This window comes from Neodiprion pinetum, chromosome 7 (genome assembly GCF_021155775.2).
Source record: "Neodiprion pinetum isolate iyNeoPine1 chromosome 7, iyNeoPine1.2, whole genome shotgun sequence".
Classification (NCBI taxonomy): domain Eukaryota; kingdom Metazoa; phylum Arthropoda; class Insecta; order Hymenoptera; family Diprionidae; genus Neodiprion; species Neodiprion pinetum.
Genome location: NC_060238.1, coordinates 10739441 through 10762701, shown reverse-complemented (window position 1 = coordinate 10762701; position 23261 = coordinate 10739441). Strand labels below are relative to the sequence as shown.

At 39.0% G+C, this 23261-nt stretch overlaps 1 protein-coding gene across 1 annotated transcript; it reads right to left on the bottom strand.

Moving 5' to 3' along the window:
* Nucleotides 1–9008: 9008 nt before the first annotated feature.
* Nucleotides 9009–9464, bottom strand: LOC138191264 (uncharacterized). Its single transcript, XM_069137811.1, has one exon. The coding sequence runs from the start codon at nucleotides 9462–9464 to the stop codon at nucleotides 9009–9011; it is 456 nt and encodes a 151-aa protein (XP_068993912.1).
* Nucleotides 9465–23261: the final 13797 nt, after the last annotated feature.

Below are 23261 nucleotides of genomic sequence, written 5' to 3'. Positions count from 1 at the left end.
GGCTACTCCGGATGTCGGTCGAGAAGTTATCGGTCAGCTGGTCGAATGTTGCAGGAGAAATCGCTGCCCCAGTAACAAGCGAAAAGCCGCATTTTTCGAAACCGCAAATCAATACCGAATGGAACGATTAGTTGTCAATACCGAAAACAAAACAGAGTACCGTACGATGTTTCTCATTTCCTAGTAATAATAACACAGAATCATGGAACATGATTGAAATTATGTTTCTGGAATTGGAGTACATCGATTTTTTGTGACTTCGAATGGGAAGAACATGAGAATTTTTTTTATCCAATAACATTTGTAGCGCCGTAAACTGATTTATGGAACAATTGAGTGTTGCCGAAAACAGTGCGAATAAATCTAGTATGTAACATGAATTTAGCAAAATTAACCTTTTCCGAATAATCAATAATTTATTCAGTGAAATAATGTATGGTATGACTCACTTATCACTCAGTTGGTTTATCTAAATTTTCGTGTCTCTGAATTCATTCCTTCTTTGCCGTGAAAGGATATTGTGCCCTAAAATGCTTCTCTCTGTCTACATAATCGAAATTTCTTTCGAAAATTTGGCAATGTCCGGGTATAAGAAAAGATGTTTCCAGGTAAAATGAAGCATTGTCGAAATTACGAAATCCCATTTAATTCGAGCATTAATTTGTCTGGCTATAAAATACATTTTTTGTCGCAAAATAGGCAGCAAAAGCACGAAGGGATACTGAGACTCATCGCTTTTCGATTTTAAATTCGATGTTTAGAAGTTTTTTTTTTTATGAAAAATCTTGTTGGCATCCCCCCTCATCGGATAGGTCTTTGATTGAGGTAATTTTTAAAAAAGGAAATTTACATATTATTGAGAATGGATTAACGGATTTGAATGAAAATTGGTACCATGAGGATTTTGGGGTCGCTGATCACGAATCTGGGGTTAGATTTGAAAAATTCGAAATGGCGAACTCACATGGTGAAACAAAATCTTAAAATATTCGGATTTTGGTAGAAATGCGTAAGTGGAGATTTTTCCGGTCATCAGTGACCGATCCAAGGTCAGATTTCTAAAATTTATGATGGTCGATCCATTATTAGTGGTTCAAAATAAAAACAATCGTAATATTTTTTTATGTAATATGATATGCGAGGGCTTTTGAATCGTCAATCACGACTCTGAATTCGTAGTTGGAAAATTGGAATTGGATATTAATATTTGTTTGTTCCATGAACCTTGAATTTGCAGTGTGAAAACGGGAAGTTCGAGGGCTGGCTCACGGTCAGCCTTAAGCCGCTTGTTTACTCATACGAACGATGCAATACAGTATCGATGTATGTGGTTTAGGTATTAATTACTCAAAATTTATCAAACTTAAAAATATTTTGAATAAGACTATGAATTATCAAAATATCTCTTCTCATATTAAGACTACACGCAGAAATTTACCAAATCGATTAATCTTTACCAATTCAATCGAGCTGTGTCCGATTATTTTGTTGAAATCGATTAATCAATACATCGATTATTCTCAGATAAGTGGCCATCACTAGCATTGATCTCAACAATTTCAACGTTACTTGCCACTCCAGACCCACATTGAATCGACGAGGAAATAACTGGGAATTTGAATGACACCATATTTTTTTGAGTTGAATTAATTGAATTTATTCATGTAATTCGACTTCATTTTTCTGGTCCAAATAATAATTATTATTTCTCCTCAAATTCGGATAGATTTATTAAATTCAAATTGCTTCATTTGAATTCAGGTATTTGAAAATTTTCTTCTTCTTGATTTAAAATTACTTTTTTATTTGAATTTAATTATTTTTCTCTCTAAACATAAAATTTAGGCACGAATCTAAAGTTATTCAAAGTAACTTGACTTATTACAACTCTTCCTAATTCACTTATATCTCAAATAATTCTCATGATTTCAGTTATCATTTTTAGTGATTCAGTGAATTCTCATTTACTCAGTTATTTTGTGTTAACTCAGGTGAATTGTAATTGATTTACAAACCTATTGACACGTCAATTCAGCGAGTTGTTGTTCCCTCGCATTATTGAAAAATCGGATGTCAATGATGAATTTCAAATCAGTGGAAAAGTTATGTTGCAAAGACACAAAAAATGTTCGGAAAGCATAATTCAGATTAATTGAATGACTAATTATGAACCCTAACGGCATATCAATCGTCTAAAATCTCTAGTTTTATGCATACATCGATGATTGGAAGTGTTTTATAACATTAAATCTTAAATCCGCTGATTTATTTCGAGATTTATTTTTATTTTCACTCGTGTATGTGTGTTTCGTAGTATTGTGGAGCTGGGCATTCGCTTATTTTCACACACACGAGTGTGCGTCCGTGGGTGTGCGGCCGGCAGCGTGTGCCGCGGCAACAATACCGAGGTCAGCGCTCGAGAAGGGGTACAACAGCGAGTGAGGGGAGGTGCCGATATTTACTTTGTAACCGAATAATAATAATTCACCCAGCGAACAAAACAGCAATTTCCGTGGCGGCAAATCCAGATGAAATGGTGCACTCTGATTGGCCTAACGCTATCGCTTATAATTCAAAAACTATGCGTCGGACGAGGTTCCGGTAAAGAAATTCTCGGTTGCATTTCAGTCAGGTATCACGCTCGCTGGTCCGTGTCCCTCAATTTAGGGACACCCTGTATAATCATCTAATTGTGACATCACTTCGTTCATTGAATGTCGTACTTTTTCATGTGTTTTCAGGATGTCAATACCAATCCACTTTCAACCCGACTTTCACCCAAAAAGGAAGCAGGACCGTATTTGTGAAGAAACTAGACATGAATAAAGTTGCGCTTTCATTTACTGCACGATATGCTATTACTCCTTCTGGACGTGTCCTGCCGAGTGTATTCGTATACCTGCAGAAGACAACAGGCAAATTTAGACCCAGAGTCCAGAAGACGATCGATGATTACGCCATAAAATACAAGAACGTTATTATCACGTCATCAAAATCGGAAAAGCTGACTACAAAGTTGTAAAACAATTTTCTTAACAAATCTTTGAAGCCCTATGTTGAGAAAAAAAGTTTCTTCTCATTATTGACTCTTGGGGGGGGGGGGGGGGGGAAACAAAATCAGAACTGTAAGACGAGGTTTTCCAAGACGACAAAAAATGTCCTACCTGTACTATCAAAGTAATTTCGCCGAAGTGTACACCTCTAGTGCAACCCTGTGATGTATATTCTTACAGACAGGTAAAAATTTCATTGAACGCCTGAAAAATTGCGCTACCTTAATTGAAAAGGAACGAAAGAATAATTCCCGAGGAGATTGTATTAAAATTCAATCGATCGTTCACCATCAGTTATCATCTCCCATTTTTTACAACATGATCCAATACGCATGGTTCGCATCGAAACTAACCGCAGAAAGAAATATTTTTAGAAATGTTAACGTCGTTTGTTTTCGATAGATATCTTCAAAACTCCCTGCTCTTGTAAAAAATCTAATCTATTCGATGCGCGAATTGTTCAAATATCTTTTGATTCGAATGTTTTTACGACAAATATCATTCTGGCTCTTGTACAATGTTGAGATCTAGCGAATGAACATATCTTTATTCATATTCTTCACAACTTGATGATTATTCTCTTATACACGCAATATTCTATTGAATATACAATACAAACGCATATTTGAAGGAAAAATTTGAACGGAAAATTTCAACATGCTGAAATGGAACATGTTTTCAATTTGAACTTTTTTGCATAGTTATTTTTCAAGAAAAAACAAACAAATAGATACTTCGAAAGTATGATGCAAGAATTTTTTTTTAAATGTTTCTTATATAATTATTATTATAGTAAATTAACTCATTGATAAGTTAAATGAATAATAATCCGAAAAAAAATAACGAAAAAAATAAATCCCTAGCGGACGGTTCAAACAGGAAACCTTTAGCTTGCTACGCTTGCCAGCTACCACCTCGACTACCGGGCCATTCCGTTAATGGAAATTACTTATGGGTATATAACATAGGAACGAAACTTTCAGAACATTTTTCTCGTGAATGGCTGGTCATCTGGCCCTATGGCTGAAGCATTGTAACACTATGGGGTAGTACTGCAACCACGCGCCGCCCCGCCCCAAACTTCATTTCCCAACCCTGGCACTTCCCTTTGAATAATTTTCACACAATTGAAATGCGTATTTAGTCGAAATAGAGAAAAATTGAATGTTTGAGGAAAGTAACTAATAAATAACTAGCTTGAATAAGAGTAGTATAGCTATGAAAGTTCTACACGCAGATTCCTGTTACCGACACTTACCGACATTATCCCCAGACTCGAACCCTTTCCCGCGATGACGTCACAGTCTGCCATACCGACTTAAGGTCAAAACCATGTAACCTTACCGACAGTTGTATCGGTCGACGGTAAAAATCGCACTGCTTAACCAACAATTCTTATCGGTCAAAGGTCAGAATCGTGCTGTTTTACCGACAATATAACCGACCGAAGGTCGAAGTCTTCATGTTGTGCTCGTCTGCCAACGGTAGAGGGTGCGGCGGGGGCGAGAACTTTTTTACCGTCCCACATTCTTTTCCCACGATGAGACGAATGATGTGTAACATCAACTACCCCCACATTCTTTTCCCACGTTATCAACCACGTGACATTCCAAAATTCATAGTTCCGAGAATTGTTTTTCATCCACTCGGATATCGCTGATGTGTAACATTAACCACCTCACATTCCTTTCCCACGTTATTAACCACGCGACATACCAAAATTGATGGTTCTAAAAATTGTTTTTCACTTACTCGGATGTCAGTTTGATATTACCCACGTGACATTTTTTTGGCTTGTAACTGTCATGTGAACTCAACGATGAATTTTGAACGGGTTCAGTCAAGACCAGAGTGCACGGTCAACCGATAGCCGCGGAACATTCAGAGCCATCATAGATCAGCGGTGTTGAGTTACTATCGCACTGAGAATGCTGAAAGGTGCGCGCGCATACACAAGCATACGTACAGCTGTCCTATAAAAAGGACGCTCATCAGTGCAAACGATCATTAAGTCACAACTTGTCCGATCATTAAGTCACAACTTGTCAAGTATACGCGAGGAAAAAGCTCAACATGGAATCCGCGAAGTGTTTGAGATTGATCGATATTATGGGAGCGGCGTACAAAATCTTGGACAAATCATCATCAACAGCAGAGATTCAGAAATGGATAAAATTTGGAAAAAAATATTTGGCTTCTGAACAAAATTTTGCAAAAGGCTTCATCAATTAGAGAAAAGACGAGAATTATCACAACGATCGGACTCTTGAAAGCGCTTGCGGAAAAATTCAAACGTCTTCCGAAAACGGGTGGAGGTACGCGAAAAGTAAGAAGAAGTGATCGAGTTCACTGGGAAGATTTGGAATCAGCTTTCGAGGGGAGAATTCGAACTGGATCCATCTTCAATTTGAAGCATAAAGATGTGAAGAGATTTCTAGAAGACGCAAAGGTACTAGCTGTCACGAGACTAAAAAACGCTTTGAAGAAAGACAGGAGCTTGAAAGCCAACGTTATCCTGGCTTGTAAATTTAAAGTTAGAAAAGATGATTGCACGGTGGAAGAGATCAAATTTTTTAATACGAGAAATAAAATCATCCTCCAGACAACGGATATCAACGAATGGTTCATCGAAAACGCGACGGAGCGTTTGTTGAAAAAGGTTGAAGATTTCCAGGAAAAGGATTTAGGCTGGTCGCTGACTGAAATAATCAATTTGAATGTGAATATCAACAAGTACGTGCCACTACGAGGCGGTGTGTTCACGTACACCCCGTTACCTAAGCATATCAGTGTTGAGGAGGCTGTGGTAAACATCAGAAACAACCACTCTTACTGCTTCCTATGTCTCTAGACAAAAACACCATTTCGAAATTTGAGAAGCTTGACGGCCTTTTAATTAACGTTTATAGTATAGACCAAGGTGATCGGAAAAAAAGTGAAATAGTACTGATTCACCTGAGTCAAAATGAGTCTGATGAACCTGTAATTCATCTTTTGGCGATAGAAACTGAAATCACTGACGATGACGATGATGATCTCGATATGGAACATTATGAACAAAATAGAATCTGTCATTTTACTTGTATTCGAAATTGGTCTCGACTGACGAGTTCTCAAATTTCTGAACGTAATCGTCGTACTTGGTTGTGCGATAGATGTTTGACTTACTTTCATTCTAAAAGATGTTGAACAAAGCACAATGTAGATTGCATGAATTTAAACGAAACCAAAGTTATCCGACCTACAAATGAGGAAAAAATACTGAAATTCAAAGATTTCAATCTCATAGAAACCGTTCCATTCTGCATTTACGCGGATCTCGAATGTTTACTGGAACCTACGCTCAAAAAGATGGGTACAAGAACAATTTATCAGAAGCATTTTCCGTATAGTATAGCTTACTATCTACATTGTGCGTTTGACGTTTCGCTTTCAAAATTCAAAATTAATCGTGGAGAGACTTGCATTCAAAGATTTGTGAATGAGTTAGCGGAATTGGCACATTCGTTAGAAGTTTATGTCAAAACTGTTGTACCGATGGAACCGCTCAATTTCAATCAAATCAACGAATTTCATTCAACAACAGTGTGTCACATTTGTGAAAAACCGGTTACACTGACAGACGTGAAACATCGTGATCACTGCCATTTCACGGGAAAGTACCGTGGTGCTGCTCATCGAGGTTGGAATCTAAATTATTGAAATTCGCACACTATCCCAGTGATATTCCACAATCTGTCGGGTTACGATTAACATTTTCTGATCAAAGCACTGGCTACATCGTTCGAGGGCACAATTGAGCTTCTACCCGTAAACAAAGAAAAGTACATTTCTTTTACAAAATATGTCGAGGGGACAAATATGAAGTTTAGATTCGTAGATTCGTACCGTTTCATGCCCAGTAGTCTTGAGTAATTAGCAACGTATCTCGGTGATGATCAGAAATCAATCACACGAAAATTTTATCGTGGCTTGGATAAATTTCAGTTATTGACCAGAGAAGTAGTGTTCCCGTACGAATACAAAGACAGTTGGGAAAAGCTCAAGGACAGACAGCTACCATCCAAACAACAATTTTACTCAAAATTAAATGATCGGGATATATCAGACGATGACTATGCACATGCATGTAAAGTTTGGCAAACTTTTAACGTTCAAACTTTGGGAGAGTATTCGGACTTGTATTTACAGACGGACGTGTTTTTACTAGCCGACTTTTTTCAAGACTTTTGACAGAGCTGTGGGACAACGTACAACCTGGACCCGTTACATTATTACACCGCGCCCGGTCTGTCGTTTGATGCGATGTTAAAGTGTACCGACATCGAGCTCGAGCTTCTCATCGACATAGATATGGTTATGTTTATCGAAAAACGTATTCGTGGTGGTGTGTCACAGTGCTCGAACAGATACGCAAAGGCTAACAACAGGTACATGGGAGAGAAATTCGATCCTGAGGTCAAAGAATCTTATCTTATGTACTTTGACGTTAATAATTTGTACGGTGCTGCTATGAGCTTTGCTCTGCCATACAGTTCCTTCGAATGGTTATCAGACATCGGACAATGCGACGTTGTTACCATCTCGGAGAATGCGGAGTTTGGTTACATACTGGGGGTGGATTTGGAATATCTTGAGGAACTGCATGAAATTCATAAGGATTTACCACTGTGTCCAAAGCACTATATACCTCCGATCTCCAATAGTAAGCAACCGAAATTAACGCTTACGCTACTTTCCAAAAAAAACTACGTTGCTCACTACAGCGTTTTGAAACAATGCTTACAATTAGGCTTAAAATTACTCAAAATTCACAGAGTTCTCAAATTCAGACAAACCCCGTGGCTCAAAAGATACATTGATTTGAATACCGATTTGCGCAAAAAATCTCACAACGAATTCGAGAAAAATTTTTACAAACTGATAAACAACGCAGTTTTTGGCAAAAGAATAGAAAATGTTAGGAAGTATAGAGATGTCACGCTGATCACGGAATGGGATGGAAGATACGGTGCTAGAGCTACTATAGTCAAACTCAATTTTCACAGCTGTACCGTTTTTGACAAAGATATAATTATCGTCGAGATGAGTGAGCCGAAAGTCAAGTTGAATAAACAATTGTATGCAGGTTTCTCCATCATGGATCTGGCTGAAACATACATTTACGATTTTGATTATAATTATGTCAAACGGAAATTTGGCTACCGAGCAAAATTAATGTACACGGATACCGACAGTTTGATTTACAATTTTACCGTCCCTGACAAATACGACCATATGAAGGAGGACTTGCACAAATTTGATACGTCTGATTATCCGCTTGACAACGTTTATGGAATGCCACTAGCGAACAAAAAAGTTCTCAGCTTGATGAAAGACGAGAATAACGGAAAAATAATGCTGGAATTTGTAGGATTAAGAGCTAAATTGTACGCATTGCGAGTCTTGGGAGATGAGAAAGACAATAAACGTGCCAAAGGTGTCAAAGGATCAGCGTTGAGAAAAATAACTTTCAACGATTATTTGGAATGTGTTTTGAACCGTGAAAATTTGTCTACAAATCAGCATTTGATATCAAGTCGAAAGCACAAGGTATACACCGTAGAACAGCCGGAAGTGGCACTTAGCTGGAATCACGACAAGCGGATCGTGTTTCAAAACAAAACCGACACGCTTCCGTGGGGCTACAAGCCTACACCTTAGCTTTGTAATTTTTAACTGTACCATGATGTAAAAAATATTATTATTATGTAGGATAGTGAATAAGAACGCTCCGAAATCTCAAAAATTGTACAACGATGCATATGTCTGTCGATTGTTTAAAAAATAAAGATGCATACGTGTTATGTGTCGGGTATAAAATAAAGAGGCACATACGTTCTTACAAAAAATTCATTTATTCAAATGTTACATGTCCGATTCGTTTATTCAACTGTCGTGTGTATTGTCAAAACCTCACCATTTGACGTATATTTTTCTCCCACGCTTCTTGAGCACCTTTTCCACCAGATAGATATCCAGATGTTCAATCTTGAGGAGCTCTTGTTCTCGGAAACCACCAGCGATACGTTGATCTCGGTAGTCTTTGAGCTCGTACGTCACAGGATGAGTATTTTCCACTCGACCAATCGTGAATATTTCAGTCGTCCAATTGGGGGTGTAACCTTTTTCGAAGACATTTTTGAATTTGCTGATTCGAACTTTGTCGCCGGATTTTAATTTTGCCGATATGGTAGGTAACGCTCGAAGCCTTCCGTACGCCTGACGTGATAACAGCCTTTCGTTTGCAACGGTGACATCCGACGGTTTCATTCTTAAGGTTCGGTGTTTGACGTTGTTGTAAGCCAAAACCAAATCAGATGAGATATCGAGCCACTTGTAGCTTTCTTGCATGCTGAACCGTTGCAACATTTTACCTTTCAGCGTCCGATTAAAACGTTTACAGATCGAAGCCTCCAAATTACTGTACGTGTAGTGAAGTTTGATTCTTTAACGTGTCATAAGCGATTCAAATTTCGAGTTGTAAAATTCTGTTCCTCTGTCGACGTGTAATTTCTTGCCACCCGTCCTTTCGACAAGCACAGATTCCATTGCTTTCGTAACATCATCTTCAGACTTCCTCTTTATCGGTACAGCCCACGCATACTTTGAAAAAATATCAATGACTGTGAGCATGTACTTGTAGCCTTTGTTTTGTCCAGCGTATGACGTCATATTAACAAGATCCGCACGCCATGTCTCGTCGATGCCGCGCACGTCTACACGTCGACGCGGGTAATTCCGGCGTGCAGGCTTATGCAGTTCCGTCACCAGTGCTTGCTTTTCCTCGTTCATATTCCGACGCTCTTAGTCAGGTGTCCAATTGAGATATGTTATCAGCGTTTCGAATCGACAGATCTCTGCCTGTTTCAAAGTCTGTGTAAAAGGTATCCAAGGCTTTCTCCGTGATGAGCTCGAAAGCTTCGATCATTTGATCGAGGTCGCCGATTTGTTCTTGCAGCTCGTTGAATTTTCGTCTCAAGATTTTTGAAATTACAGCATTGTTTGGCTCTGCGGGATCTGCGACACTGCATAGTCTCTTGTTCCGTATATCGTAATGCCCGTCCGCCGTTATTTGAAATCCGACACCCGAAGGACCGCGAGTGCTCGCGGCCGTGTTTTTATCCAGATGCCGTCCAAACACGTCGATGCTCATCTCGGTAATGAATGCAAAAACGGTGGGAGCTGCTCGATAAATAATTCCTGCTTCGCGTAGCTCTTCGATAATGGAAATCATTTCGTTATCGTGACTCGGATTTTCCGCTGCCTGAGATGCCAGGAGTAAACAAAGACGCTCCACTAACTCGTTTAGATCATCCCAGAAAACGTATTCCGTTTCAACACCTTGTCGAGTGATCATAGCTTGCGGAAGTAGACCTTTACCCTTTCGGCGAGGTGATGGGAAATTATTCATCAATTCGGCAATGACATTTTCAAATTTGTAACTGTTATCGTTTCGAACGGCCCTATCGGACGAGTGATACTTTTTACGCGCGTTCGTTGCGAGGATTCTGTTTTAAAAATTTTCCTGATCTCCGGCGCTCACAGAAGAACCGTCATGCTTCTTTTTGAACAAAAGTTCCAGCAAACCCTTTGTTTCCGGGTGGAGCGTATCGCCGAAACGAATGTAGTCACTCTCAAAAGATCTCAACAAATCACCAGTCAATAGTCCGTTTGAGAGGTTGCGTACACTGTAGACGTTGTCCAATTCGCCTTTTGTCTTCGCATCTCTCATCAGTGCAAAATACTCATTCCCGATTTTCTCGACCGGTGTATCTACGATTGTTTCATCTCCTGCCGAAGCGAAGGAATAGTCCATTTTCAAAACAGTTTCAATTTTCGTTTCATTTTTTATCTGCTTTATTTCTTCTTTAATTTCTTCCACCTCTTGTTTTACAGGTTAAGCATCTTTTGTAACATTCACTAGTTCTTGCAAGGGAGTCACTACTGGTTTGAAAATGTCACTCAATTTCTGAGTCGTACATTCCTTGCCCGACTTGAGCAATCTGTGTTTTCGACGGATCGCAGCACTTGCTTGAGCGATCTGATGTGGGACGTCTTTTTGTTTGGAAATTTCAGAGCTCTGGATGTTGACGCAACTGAGTCTGCAGCGCTACTGCGTCTCTCGCTCGAAAACGTTAGATTTTATTTCTTTTACAGGCTAACAAAAGAATCGAATCCCCTCCTGTATCGTCCTTCGTTGAGCTCACTGTGTTTGTCGATCACCAGAAACTCGTACTTCTCACCGTTCCAGCATACAGAGCACACACTTCAAAACTCTGTGTAAGACATGTCGGTGTTTACATGGTCGTTGTATACGAGTCTTAGGTTCATATCGTCTTGTTTGAATAACACGAGTAAGTTCACGTTGTTGCGCACGAGATGTTTGGGAATACGCGCGTACGTCTGACAGATATAGAAACAGTCAACGTCGTGATGTCTACCCATGCAAAAGTAGGCTCTAATATTGTCCTGCTTCTCGCACGCTACATCGTCAAATATGATTATGGAGTTGGGCCGTGCTTCTTCCGGTGTAATCACTTGCTCACGCTCGGTAAACGCACTATACTCCGTATTCTTAACATGGTCCAACAATTGCATCAACAATTGGTATTCTGGTTGGTTGAGAGATTTCGAGTAGATGTAGATATTTTCAAATCTGAGTCCGTTGAGATGGGTTATAAGTGTGAGCAACGCATTAGTTTTACCACAATTCGACGGTCCACAGAATATTGCACGTACACTATTCGGGAGGAATTCACCGTGCCGTTTGTGCCTTTTGACATTTTGCTCCGAAAGTTCGTCAAAATTCATCACGGGAAGCTTAGTAGGTTGTTTCTCAAACCGCATCTCGGACATGACCGATCGGATTCGCTATAAATACCCCGTTTTAAGGCACTTTTCTTCAGTCAACGTACGAACATGATCGCGTACAGAGGTAAACAAAGCAGCAGCAGGCAGCAACATCGTGGCAAGGGTCTGGTGAATGAAATCATCAACAGCCTTCCAGTCGAATTGCATGTACCTGGTTATCAGTACTGCGGGCCTGGTACAAAATTAACAAAGAGACTCGCGCGGGGTGATCCGAGAATCAATCCACTCGACGCAGCTTGCAAGGACCACGACATTGCTTACTCGCAGAATCGTGAAAATCTTGAAGTTAGAAACGAGGCTGATAGGGTGTTGGCTGAGAAAGCTTGAAAACGGGTTCTCGCAAAAGACGCAAATTTGGGTGAGAAGGCAGCCGCTTGGGCAATAGCTAATACAAAGAAAGTAAAATCAAAACTCGGAATGGGAATTCGAAAATCAAAAAATGTGACCTTGAGAAAAATTATAAATGCTGCAAAACGTCCTATGGTTCCAAGCAACGATGCAAAAGTAGCTATCGAATCTGCGCTGAAGGGAGCTGAGAACGCCGTTAAAAAAGCGGGTGGTAAATGTGATGTGCGAACATCTCGCGTCCTACCAGTACCTTCAAAAGTCAGTGGTTTTCTACCGTTTCTGATTTCTATTTTCGCTGGACTTAGTGCTACAGGCGCGTTAGCCGGTAGTGTGACGGGTATAGCAAAAGCTGTGAACGATGCAAGTGCTGCTAGACAAGAACTGGGAGAGAGCAAACGACACATCAAAACTGTGAAAGCTATCGTGTTGGGCAAAGGGCTTCATATGAAACCGTACAAAACAGGTCTTGATCTCCATCTTTCAAAAAACTAGATGCGATGCTACCACGTCGAGCGTTGACTGATTGGGACTTGTTGAAATCTGCCAAAATCTTCAAGGTTCCGCATTTCCACGATGTTTTCATGCGAAACGAAATGCCCAAAAACGGTCCGTGAAAAAGTGAGTCAGCTATAATCAACCTTGACGACAAAGGCGGTCCGGGAACACAATGGGTTGCATACAAGAAACGCGACAATAATATCGATTACTTTGACAGTTTCGGCAACCTTCAACCACCCTCAGACCTCATAAAATACCTCGGCGTTGGTAGCGTCAAATACAATCATGAAAGGTACCAGGATTATGATACATTTGAATGCGGACACTTGTGTCTGAAATTTCCAAGTGGTGAGCTATATAAACATGGTGCATGATTCATCAAAGTCAGTCTACCACTCGCAGTCATGGATGATTCGTTAACGTTAACGATTTCGGAAACCTCTTCGAATCGAACTTGCTCGTGATAAAAGTCATGCTTTTGGCTTGGTAGAATTGTTAACCTTTGATTTGATTCCCAACGTTGATGTTGGTCACAATAAAATTTGCATAGCTGATAAAGTGATCACCATACCTACCGGCAGCTACGAGATCGAGGACATAGATCAGTATCTTCAAAACGTGCTGAGAAATATAGATATCAGGCTCGCCATGAAACCCAACAATAATACATTACGCAGCGAAATCACATGCAACCACACGCTTAACTTTGAGCCGAATGATTCCATTGCTCAACTTTTGGGATTCGCACCACGTGTATTGGAGGTTGATAAAACTCACGAATCAGACGTGCCTGTGACTATACTCAAAGTCAACGCGTTGCGAGTCGAGTGTTGCATTACAACGAGCGCCTACGTCAATGGACACGAAGTACACACTATTCACGAGTTTTGCCCGACTGTCCCACCGGGATATAAGATCGTGGAAGTACCGTCGCACGTCATTTATCTTCCGATCACCGTCAGGACCATAGATCACATTCAGCTCCGGTTAGTGGATCAAGACGGAGACCTTGTTAATTTTCGTGGAGAAGTTATTGCTGTGAGACTACATATCAAATCGCAATAAACAATGGGAATTGTATATGTATAACAGACTGTCAAAGAGTAGGTATATTAGTAAGTCGGTATGCCCCGATCAAGTCAGTCATCGATCGATTCTCGAACCGTTAACACCTGGAAACGTGGAGTTCCTGATAGCTCTGGGTCTGAAACTGACACCTTTTGGAAGAGGAATTTCCGACAACTAAAAATCCGATTTTGCTGTTTCATCATCTGCTACATACCATGGAGGAAGAAATCTTAAACATTCAAACACCAGTCGTCTTTGACTAATTCGTTGCGCATTACCAGATTCACGCTCACAAACCTTACGCCTCGTCAACTTTCAACAACAGCGATGAAATTCGAATCACCGTTCAGCATAAGGATTAATGCATATCACCCAGCAAAAGTTCGGTACATATCCATGGACGACTCCTCAAACCTGATGGTACAGCTACTGTGAACACACAGCTCGTAAACAACGCGATCTGTCATCTGTTTGAAGAAATTCGCTACAAAATTAATGCAGTTGAGATTGATAGCAGCAAGAACGTTGGCTTGACAAGTCTCATGAAGGGTTACGCTTCCCTTCACCCTGGTCAGACTTGGCTGATGGAAAACGCTCGATGGCTTGATGTAGAAGAGAAGAAAAAATTAACCGATGCCGAGGGTAATTTTGACGTACTCATACCGCTCAGCATGATATTAGGTTTCGCTGAAGACTACCGCAAAATCGTTGTCAACGCTAAACATGAGTTAATTTTGACGAGATCAAAAACTGACGTCAACGCTATCATGCAAACTTAAGAGGAGGAATTCAAAATCACGATCAATGCAGTGAAATGGCTAATACCGTATTTGAAACTCGCGGATCAGAAAAAAGTTGACCCACTAAATTTCATTCAAAGAGATCCACCTATTTCGATGAGCTTCCGCAGTTGGGAATGGTACGAATATCCCTTACTTCCCACAACATCGAAACACGTTTGGACTGTGAAAACTTCCACTCAGCTTGAAAAACCTCGGTACGTCATTTTGGGTTTCCAAACAAGTAGAAAGAACAAGACCGGCAAAAACGCAAATCGTTTCGATCATTGTGATATCACGGACGTCAAGCTATTTTTAAACTCTCAATTTTATCCGTACTGTAACCTGAACGTCAACATGAGTCGTACTCTGTACGCGCTCCTGTACGAGATGTACGCAAACTTCCAATTTAACTACTACGACAAGAACCCCGAACCGTTGCTGACAAAGAGTGAATTCCTTCTAGACGTCCCCTCATTCGTTATCGACTGTTCGAAACAAAACGAATCTTTGACGTACGGACCTGTCGACATCCGTCTTGAATTTGAAGCTCAAGCCAACTTTCCTACTGAAACATCGGTGTACTGCTTGATTGTTCACGATCGTATTGTCGAATACGACCCGCTCAGTGGTTGGGTCAAAAAGTTGGTATAAAAGCTGACCCGTTCCCACCATCTCGCACAGTTCGAAGATGGAGCTTATCGTTGACATACAAGGCTTTCGTAGACCATTCAACAATACCTTCACATTGAAAGAATTGATGTCCGAGAACTTAGCATGGCCATTTGAGATTAGAGAAGAAATAAGTTTTGTGCTAAAATGTGTTCGGCTTGTGCTGCGATGTGCGGCAAACAGTAGTCGATTATCTCCAAAAACGTAGCTGATATTGCCAAAAACACATATTATTAAAATTTTTTTCGTCCAACTTCGGTCATTTTTTTTCTGAACGCGATATCCCGATTCCTCGAGCTGTGTAGGCATCGCTAGGTTTGTGTGATACGTTGTTTTAGGAATCGCCTTTTATGTAATTATTTTCAGATATAGGTGTATGATTGTTCGATTTTCGACAACAGAAATGTCCGATCACTTTCAGTTTATCTTTCTCTTTCTCTGTGAGTACATTCTGTTATCTTGTTTTTCGTTCCGCTGTTTTCTTGACATATCTCTGCTGTCTCTTGCCCACGGGCGTTCTTTTTTGCAGAACATAGCACGCACAAAATTGCTATTCACCTCCATACATAGAATTCTTCCCTCGGTGAGCTGTTTTTGGGAAAACTGAGGTGAAAAGCATTTGGAATCCTAACCCTACTTCTTCTACGGCATCGTCAACAACTGCTGTCTCTCTCTCTCTGATACTGGGCTATGCGCATGCGTCAAAGCTTGGATGCGATTGGAGATCGTGCCTGCTGTCTTGTTTCTGCTTCTCCAATGATTGCGTCGTAATCTACCACTCACTGTTCGATCATTCTGCCTGAGCTGCTTGGTGGCGCGGGTGTCCCCGCAAATGCGGGAAATTCAAAAAGCCCGGGAAATAAAACTGAAGGCACTTCACATTGGACAATGACGTCAGGCAAAAGAGGAAGAGGAAGCATAAGTCCTGAACTGTATCAGCGAAAGCGAGAACAACTCAACTTGAAAGATTACTGGTTAGGTGCATCAACTCATAATAAATTCGAGGCGCTATCAATACAGTCACCAATGCAACATCAAAATGAAAGCGTGACTGACAAACAAAATGAAGAATCAAATTCTTCAGGTGAAGGGAAAGGAGAAAAAGTTCAAACTCCTCCCACCTTGTATATAGATGGCGTGACAAATATCAAACCATTTTATGAACTATTAGATAAAATAGCTCCAAACCAGTACACTCTAAAAGTACTACCAAATGATGCTATTAAACTCAAAATCAACACTCCAGAAGAGTTCCAAAAAGTCGTAACTGAACTTGAAGCAAAAAATACTGAATTTCATACATACCAAGCAAAATACAATAAGCCGTACAAAACGGTTTTACGGAACATGCATCCTTCAGCTGACAATGAAGAACTAAAGACAGAGATAGAAAAGCTTGGACATAAAGTCATTAGAATCACCAATGTTGAAAATAGTAAAACAAAACAGCCACTACCGCTGTTTTTCGTTGATCTAGAGGTCAATGAAAACAACAAAGAAATTTATAAGGTTGAAAAACTACTCAACCTTATAATTTCTTTCGAACCACCTAGAAAAAAGAGAATAATACCGCAGTGCACCAAGTGCCAAGCATTCGGACACACTAAGAATTATTGTTACAAACAGCCAGTTTGTGTAAAATGTGCAGGGAACCACTTGACTTCCAACTGCTCAATCAAAGAAAAAACAGAAAATGTTGTCTGTGCAAACTGTGGTGGTAACCATCCAGCGAGCTACAGAGATTGCAGTGTTCACAAAGAACTGCAACAAAAATTCTATCCAAAACTAAGAGAAAAGAGAAATCCTCAACCTATTCAACCTATGCAGCAAACCACTGAACCACTCAGAGACAATCGAATGAGAAATAATGTCTCCTATTCGCAAGCAATATCAGGTAAAATAAATAGTGTACCAGAACAAAACGAAAACCAAAGCCAATCTCCAATGGATACCATTGCTAAACTCGAAAATTTAGTTCATACACTAATGAACAAAATTGACAAAATGATGAATGTTATTCTCAGATTGCTCGAAAACAAATAATGGCTGTTAAACTCAACATAGTATTATGGAACTCAAACGGCTCAGCCCAAAGAACAACTGAACTTAAAAAGTTCTTGAAAATAAATAAAATAGATGTAGTTCTCATCTCTGAAACACACTTTACAACAAGAAACTACTTCAATATACCTAAATACAAGATATATACCACCAACCACCCAGATGGCAAAGCACATGGTGGAACTGCTATTATAATAAAAGAGAACATAAAACACCACGAAAGTGAACACTACGCAAAGGATTACTTGCAAGCAACAAGCATCACGGTAGAAGACAAGAGTGGATACATGACACTCTCGGCAATTTATTGTCCTCCGAGGCATTCGGTAAGTCAAGATCAATTTAGTGAATTCTTCAAAACACCAGGTAATAGATTTATAGCTGGTGGTGATTGGAACGCTAAACACTCTTGGTGGGGTTCACACTCATTAAGCCCCAACCCAAAAGGCAGGCAGCTCTACCAAACGATCACAACGGAAAATCTGGCAACAATTTCAACTGGCGAACCCACGTACTGGCCCACAGACAAAAAAAAGCGACCTGATCTGTTAGATTTTGCAGTGCTAAAAGGTATTAACCCCAATTTAATGAAAGCTGAATCATGTTTTGAACTGACATCAGATCACTCACCAGTAATCATACACATGTATTCTGATATCGTATTTGATGAAAATAAATTCATCCCGCATAACAAAATGACCAACTGGGAACTCTACCGAAGTTATTTAGAAAAGGAAATTACGTGCAATATACCACTAAAAACAAATGTAGATCTAGACAATGCAATAGAAAGTCTGAACATAAAATTACACGAAGCAGCAATGTATGCAACACCACCAGCACATCATTCGAATGAAAAAGATAGTACTAGTAAAAGTATACTAGATAAATTAGAAGAAAAACGAAAATTAAGAAAAATCTGGCAAGATAATAGAACGAACAACAATAAAAAAAGGTTCAACAAAGCAGTGAAAGAACTCAAAAAAATGTTGTACGACGAAAAAAATCAAAACATAGAAAAATATCTAGTAAATTTAACTCCCACCAAATCAACCGACTATTCACTCTGGAAGGCAACAAAAAAAATAAATCGTCCACAAGTGCATATTCCTCCTATAAAAAAACAAGATGGAAGCTGGGCCAGAATAGATGCTGATAAAGCAAATGTATTTGCTGAACACCTAGAGTCAGTATTTACACCTTATCCGCGGGAAATAACTGAAGAGGAAGAAGACCCATTACTCTTAGCATCGGAAAAACCGGAATTCAATAACTATAAAATTGCAAATGCAACGGTGAAAGAAATAAAAAAAAATTATTAAGAGTATAAACTCTAAAAAGTCACCAGGGTATGATGCTGTTTCAGGGAAAATGATAAAAGAGTTACCTCCAAAAGTAATAAGACTAATAACTATACTAATAAACGCCACTTTTCGTCTGCGCTATTTCCCAACTCAATGGAAAGTAGCCCAAATTATACTTATAAATAAACCAGGTAAACCTACGGAGCAAACAACATCCTATCGCCCGATTAGTTTGTTACCAGTGCTCTCTAAGATATGCGAGAAAGTAATATCTAAAAGGTTATCGGCTGTACTATCAGAAGAAAAACTAATTCCGGACCATCAATTCGGATTTAGGAACAAGCACGGTACAATCGATCAAGTAAATAGAATCGTCTCAGTGATACGGAATGCCTTCGAGAAAAAAAGATACTGTTCTGCAGTATTTCTCGATGTAGCACAAGCTTTCGACAAAGTATGGCATGAAGGACTGCTTAGTAAAATGAAAAATGAATTACCAGGTCAACTATATCAGCTGCTCGAATCTTACTTAGAAAATAGAACATTTCGTGTAAAGCTAAATGAAGAGGTTACGAAGCTATTCGACATCAAAGCTGGTGTGCCACAAGGAAGCGTCTTAGGACCAAAACTGTACATTTTTTACACAGCAGATTTACCTACAATGCAAGGCGTAACAGTTGGAACGTTTGCTGACGATACTGGGGTGTTGGCAACAAGCCGAATTGCATCACGAGCATCGGCACTAGTTCAAAAGTATCTCAACAAGTATGAAATCTGGCGTAAAAACTGGAGAACGCATGTAAACACGCTGAAATCTACCCAAGTGACTTTTACATTAAAAAAGGAAACATGTCCTCCAGTCAAATTGGACGACACTATAATACCACAAGCAGAATCGGTGAAATACTTAGGTATGCACTTGGATAGACGCCTCACTTGGAAAGACCACATCTGGATAAAAAGAAAATACCTGGACACTAAACTACGAAAATTCTACTGGTTGACAGGAAGAAACTCAAAGCTATCAACGTCAAACAAAGTTTTAATATATGAATGTATTTTGAAACCTGTCTGGACTTACGGCATACGGCTATGGGGCACAGCGGCTAAGTCAAATATTGAAATCATGGAGAGATTTCAAAATGAAACACTTAGGAGGCTTATTAATGCACCGTGGTTTGTAACCAATGAACTTATAAGGAATGACCTAAAGATAAACAGTGTCAAAGAGGAAGCTAAAATACTGCGATCAAATTATAAAGAAAGGATCATTAATCATCCGAACCAGCTGGCCCAAGCACTGGCCACTCCGCATTCAGCAAATTCAAGACTGAAGAAGTACCAACCGATATTTTAATAACTGTTATAAACATTTCATATTGTATTCACGTTATATTTTTTTTTTTATACCTTATATATATTTTATGTACATGAACCTATTTTGTGTCAATTGTTTAAATTGTTAATTATAACAAAATTAAAGAAGCACTACTCTATGGGGCAGTGCTTAACATGTTATTTAAATGCTTGTATATAAAGAAAATACTTATTGTCTTAAATATGTAAGACAGATTGTATGAAATAAATGTTATAAAAAAAAAAAAAAAAAAACTTTCAGTTCAATTGATATAACTATTGTTTTCCTATAGGTTTATTGCGCTGGGATACAATATTTTACGGTGCTTTGACATTTTTCAAACGAAGATTATATCTTGCCTGTCACAATATGCAATCACGATGAGGACCATTCACTTAAAAATTTAACGGTTGTTAATTTAACCCCAACTTGGTGTTTTCATATGCTTTACTCCAATCTGCGGAAAACTTAATTCCACTTGCTGTTGTTGCGACTGCAATTTATTTTCCGTGTACGCAATTTCTGTGTATGAGTGAGTGATGGTAGCGCACCAGCTAGTGGGGCGGGAAGGCTCGATCACTCGGTGAGCCGTTTGAATGTGTGCGTGATCCCCTCCATACAAACTCTTTGCATCGGCTCGGTTCGGTGGATTCCGGCAACGTCTGGCGGTGACTCCTTCTATACAGTCTGGTGCAGGCCCTGATACTCCTCATGTCTTGTAGCGTATCGACGCAGATGCATTACTCCCGAATACGACAGCTCACGAAGTTTGTTATTCGCATCCGTACGTTTGCACGTGTGCCTATAGGTCCGGCGACAACGTGACATTGTCGCGCATAGTTTTGTCTTCAATTAAACTAAAAGCGCCTTATTGACGAAGTCCAAAATTTGTAACTAGTTACTAATAAAACGCTTTTTTAACGCCGAAAATTTATAAAACCACCTAATTTTCTATGTGACTTTCGCTCTTATTTTTCACTACTCTTTACTCTCGCTACTTAAGGTTGTTGAGAAGTAGAGTGGGGGTGGACGAAAGTGGGAGAGATTTCCCTATGCTTATACATTGGGCGCTGTAGATATTTTTTTTTGCGCCCTATAAACTGTCGAATTATATTAAATTTTTTTCTACTTGATGAAAATAATTAAAATTCATAGGAGACGGTATCTTTATCAATGTTGTAATTATATTTTCACTCTCAATTATTTTTAAATAATTCAAAGTTATAATAATAAAAATCATAAAAATAACGAATAATCGCGGCAACGTTGCGGGCCCTCTAGCTACCCGTGTTCAGTAGCGTATACTCAAAACAATAACATAACCTCACAATTATTTTGTGAGTGAATGTTTCGTTGGGTGTTTTATTTCTTAAAAATTGAAAACTATGAATCCTCAACAAAATGAAAAAGCAAATACGAATAAAAGAAAAATGGAAGCGACAAATAGTGATAATAATGGTCAAGATAATAGAAAAAAGAAACGTTTTATGTGGAAAAATAAATCTGTAACAGAAGCTGTGTACAATTTGCGATTGAAACAACAACAATACTCTGGAAAGCGAAAGAAACCAAGTAGTGAAAATAATCTTCCGTCTGAATGCGAAAGTCCTTCTAAAAAACAGAAAGTGGCACTTGGACGCCGAATAATTGATCTAGATCTATGGGCTGAGAATGACCGGTGCAAAGATTGTGGGCAGATCTTATCGTTAGCGAATATCATTAAAGAGAACCGGCATGGGCTAGCTTCACTCATAATAATCCGTTGTCAAGATTGTTTGCTAGAGAATTCAATCACCACGGATGAAACTTTTACGGCCCCAGATGGTAAAATAATGTATGAGATGAATGCACGAATTGCACCAGGTAAGTTTGAAAAAAAATTGCTGTTTTTCAAGAAGTGAATAAAATTAATTTTTAAAATTAAAAATTTTATATTAATGTAGGACTTTTCGATGCAGGTATGGGTTGGACGCATCTCAATAAATTATTGGGAGTTTTGAATATGCCATCATTCAATAATCACTTGCTCAAGACGCATGAAGAGCTGATTGGAGAAGCTGTGACACGAGTTGCCGAAAAGAGTTGTAAAACAGCTGCCGCGTTAGAAAGACGTTTGACTCTCGAAAAATTTCCATTCATAAAAAAGTCCTTGTAGGTTTTTTTTTCGTTTTTCGTTTTTATTGCTTTGTAGGTGCTTTGCTTCATCATTTATCGCTTTCCGCTTTTTGTTGTAGTTTATTCATTCATAATTTCATTGATTAATACATGAAAATATAATTGAAACATTTCATTTATTTAAAAGTATATTGATTAGTTGAAAAGTAGTGTTGGGCTTAGTTATTACGCAAAATAAAATAAAGAAAAAAATTTTTCTACCTAACCATTCATCCTTATCGAATTGTACATAGTTATTACCGTTTGTAATTATTTTAAATTGTTGAACAAATGGATTCATTAGTTAGACGAAAGTCTGATTCAAAAAAGTCATTTTTTATAATTTAAAATAAATAATTTAATATTGAATTTTACACTCATTTACATGATTTTATTTATTACTGTCTCGAGATGAGGCTAAGTGTGGAATAGTAAAAGAAATAGCAATGAATTTGATTGATATATGAATTATTTCAAACCCCTGAATCCCGCATGACCCAACACGTAACCTTGATCCTTGAAAATGTTTTTATTCATTTCTTTTATTTATAACTCATTGCGTTTTTCGTTAACAGGCCAGAAGGAACGCCGGATAATTTTCTGTTGCCAAACTTGACAGAAGATCAGGTAAAGATAATGTTGTCTGCTGTTGAGTCTAGTGCCCGTGACTTCCCTGAAGATGTTCCTGTTATTGCCGGTTTAACGCATGATCAAACAGAAAGTATATTGTCTGGTGATCTAAATGCTATTCCCTGCGATTGGATTGTTCGTGTTATGGCATCATACGACATGGGGTGGCCTACTCGAGGAACAGGAAGAGATTATGACAGCCTTAGTGGCTACGGAGCTCTTATTGGCGTTCAATCCGGCAAAGTACTTGATTTTGACATTAAGAATCGGAAGTGCAAGCAATGTGATGAGGGGCATCCCTGCAGTGACCATAAATGTAGAAGAAACTCTGCAGGAAGTGCCAAGAGTATGAAGCCAGCTCTCGCAGCAGACTTAATTGCTCACAGCAAGATTCTTAAAGAAGCCAACATTGAAATCGGAGTTC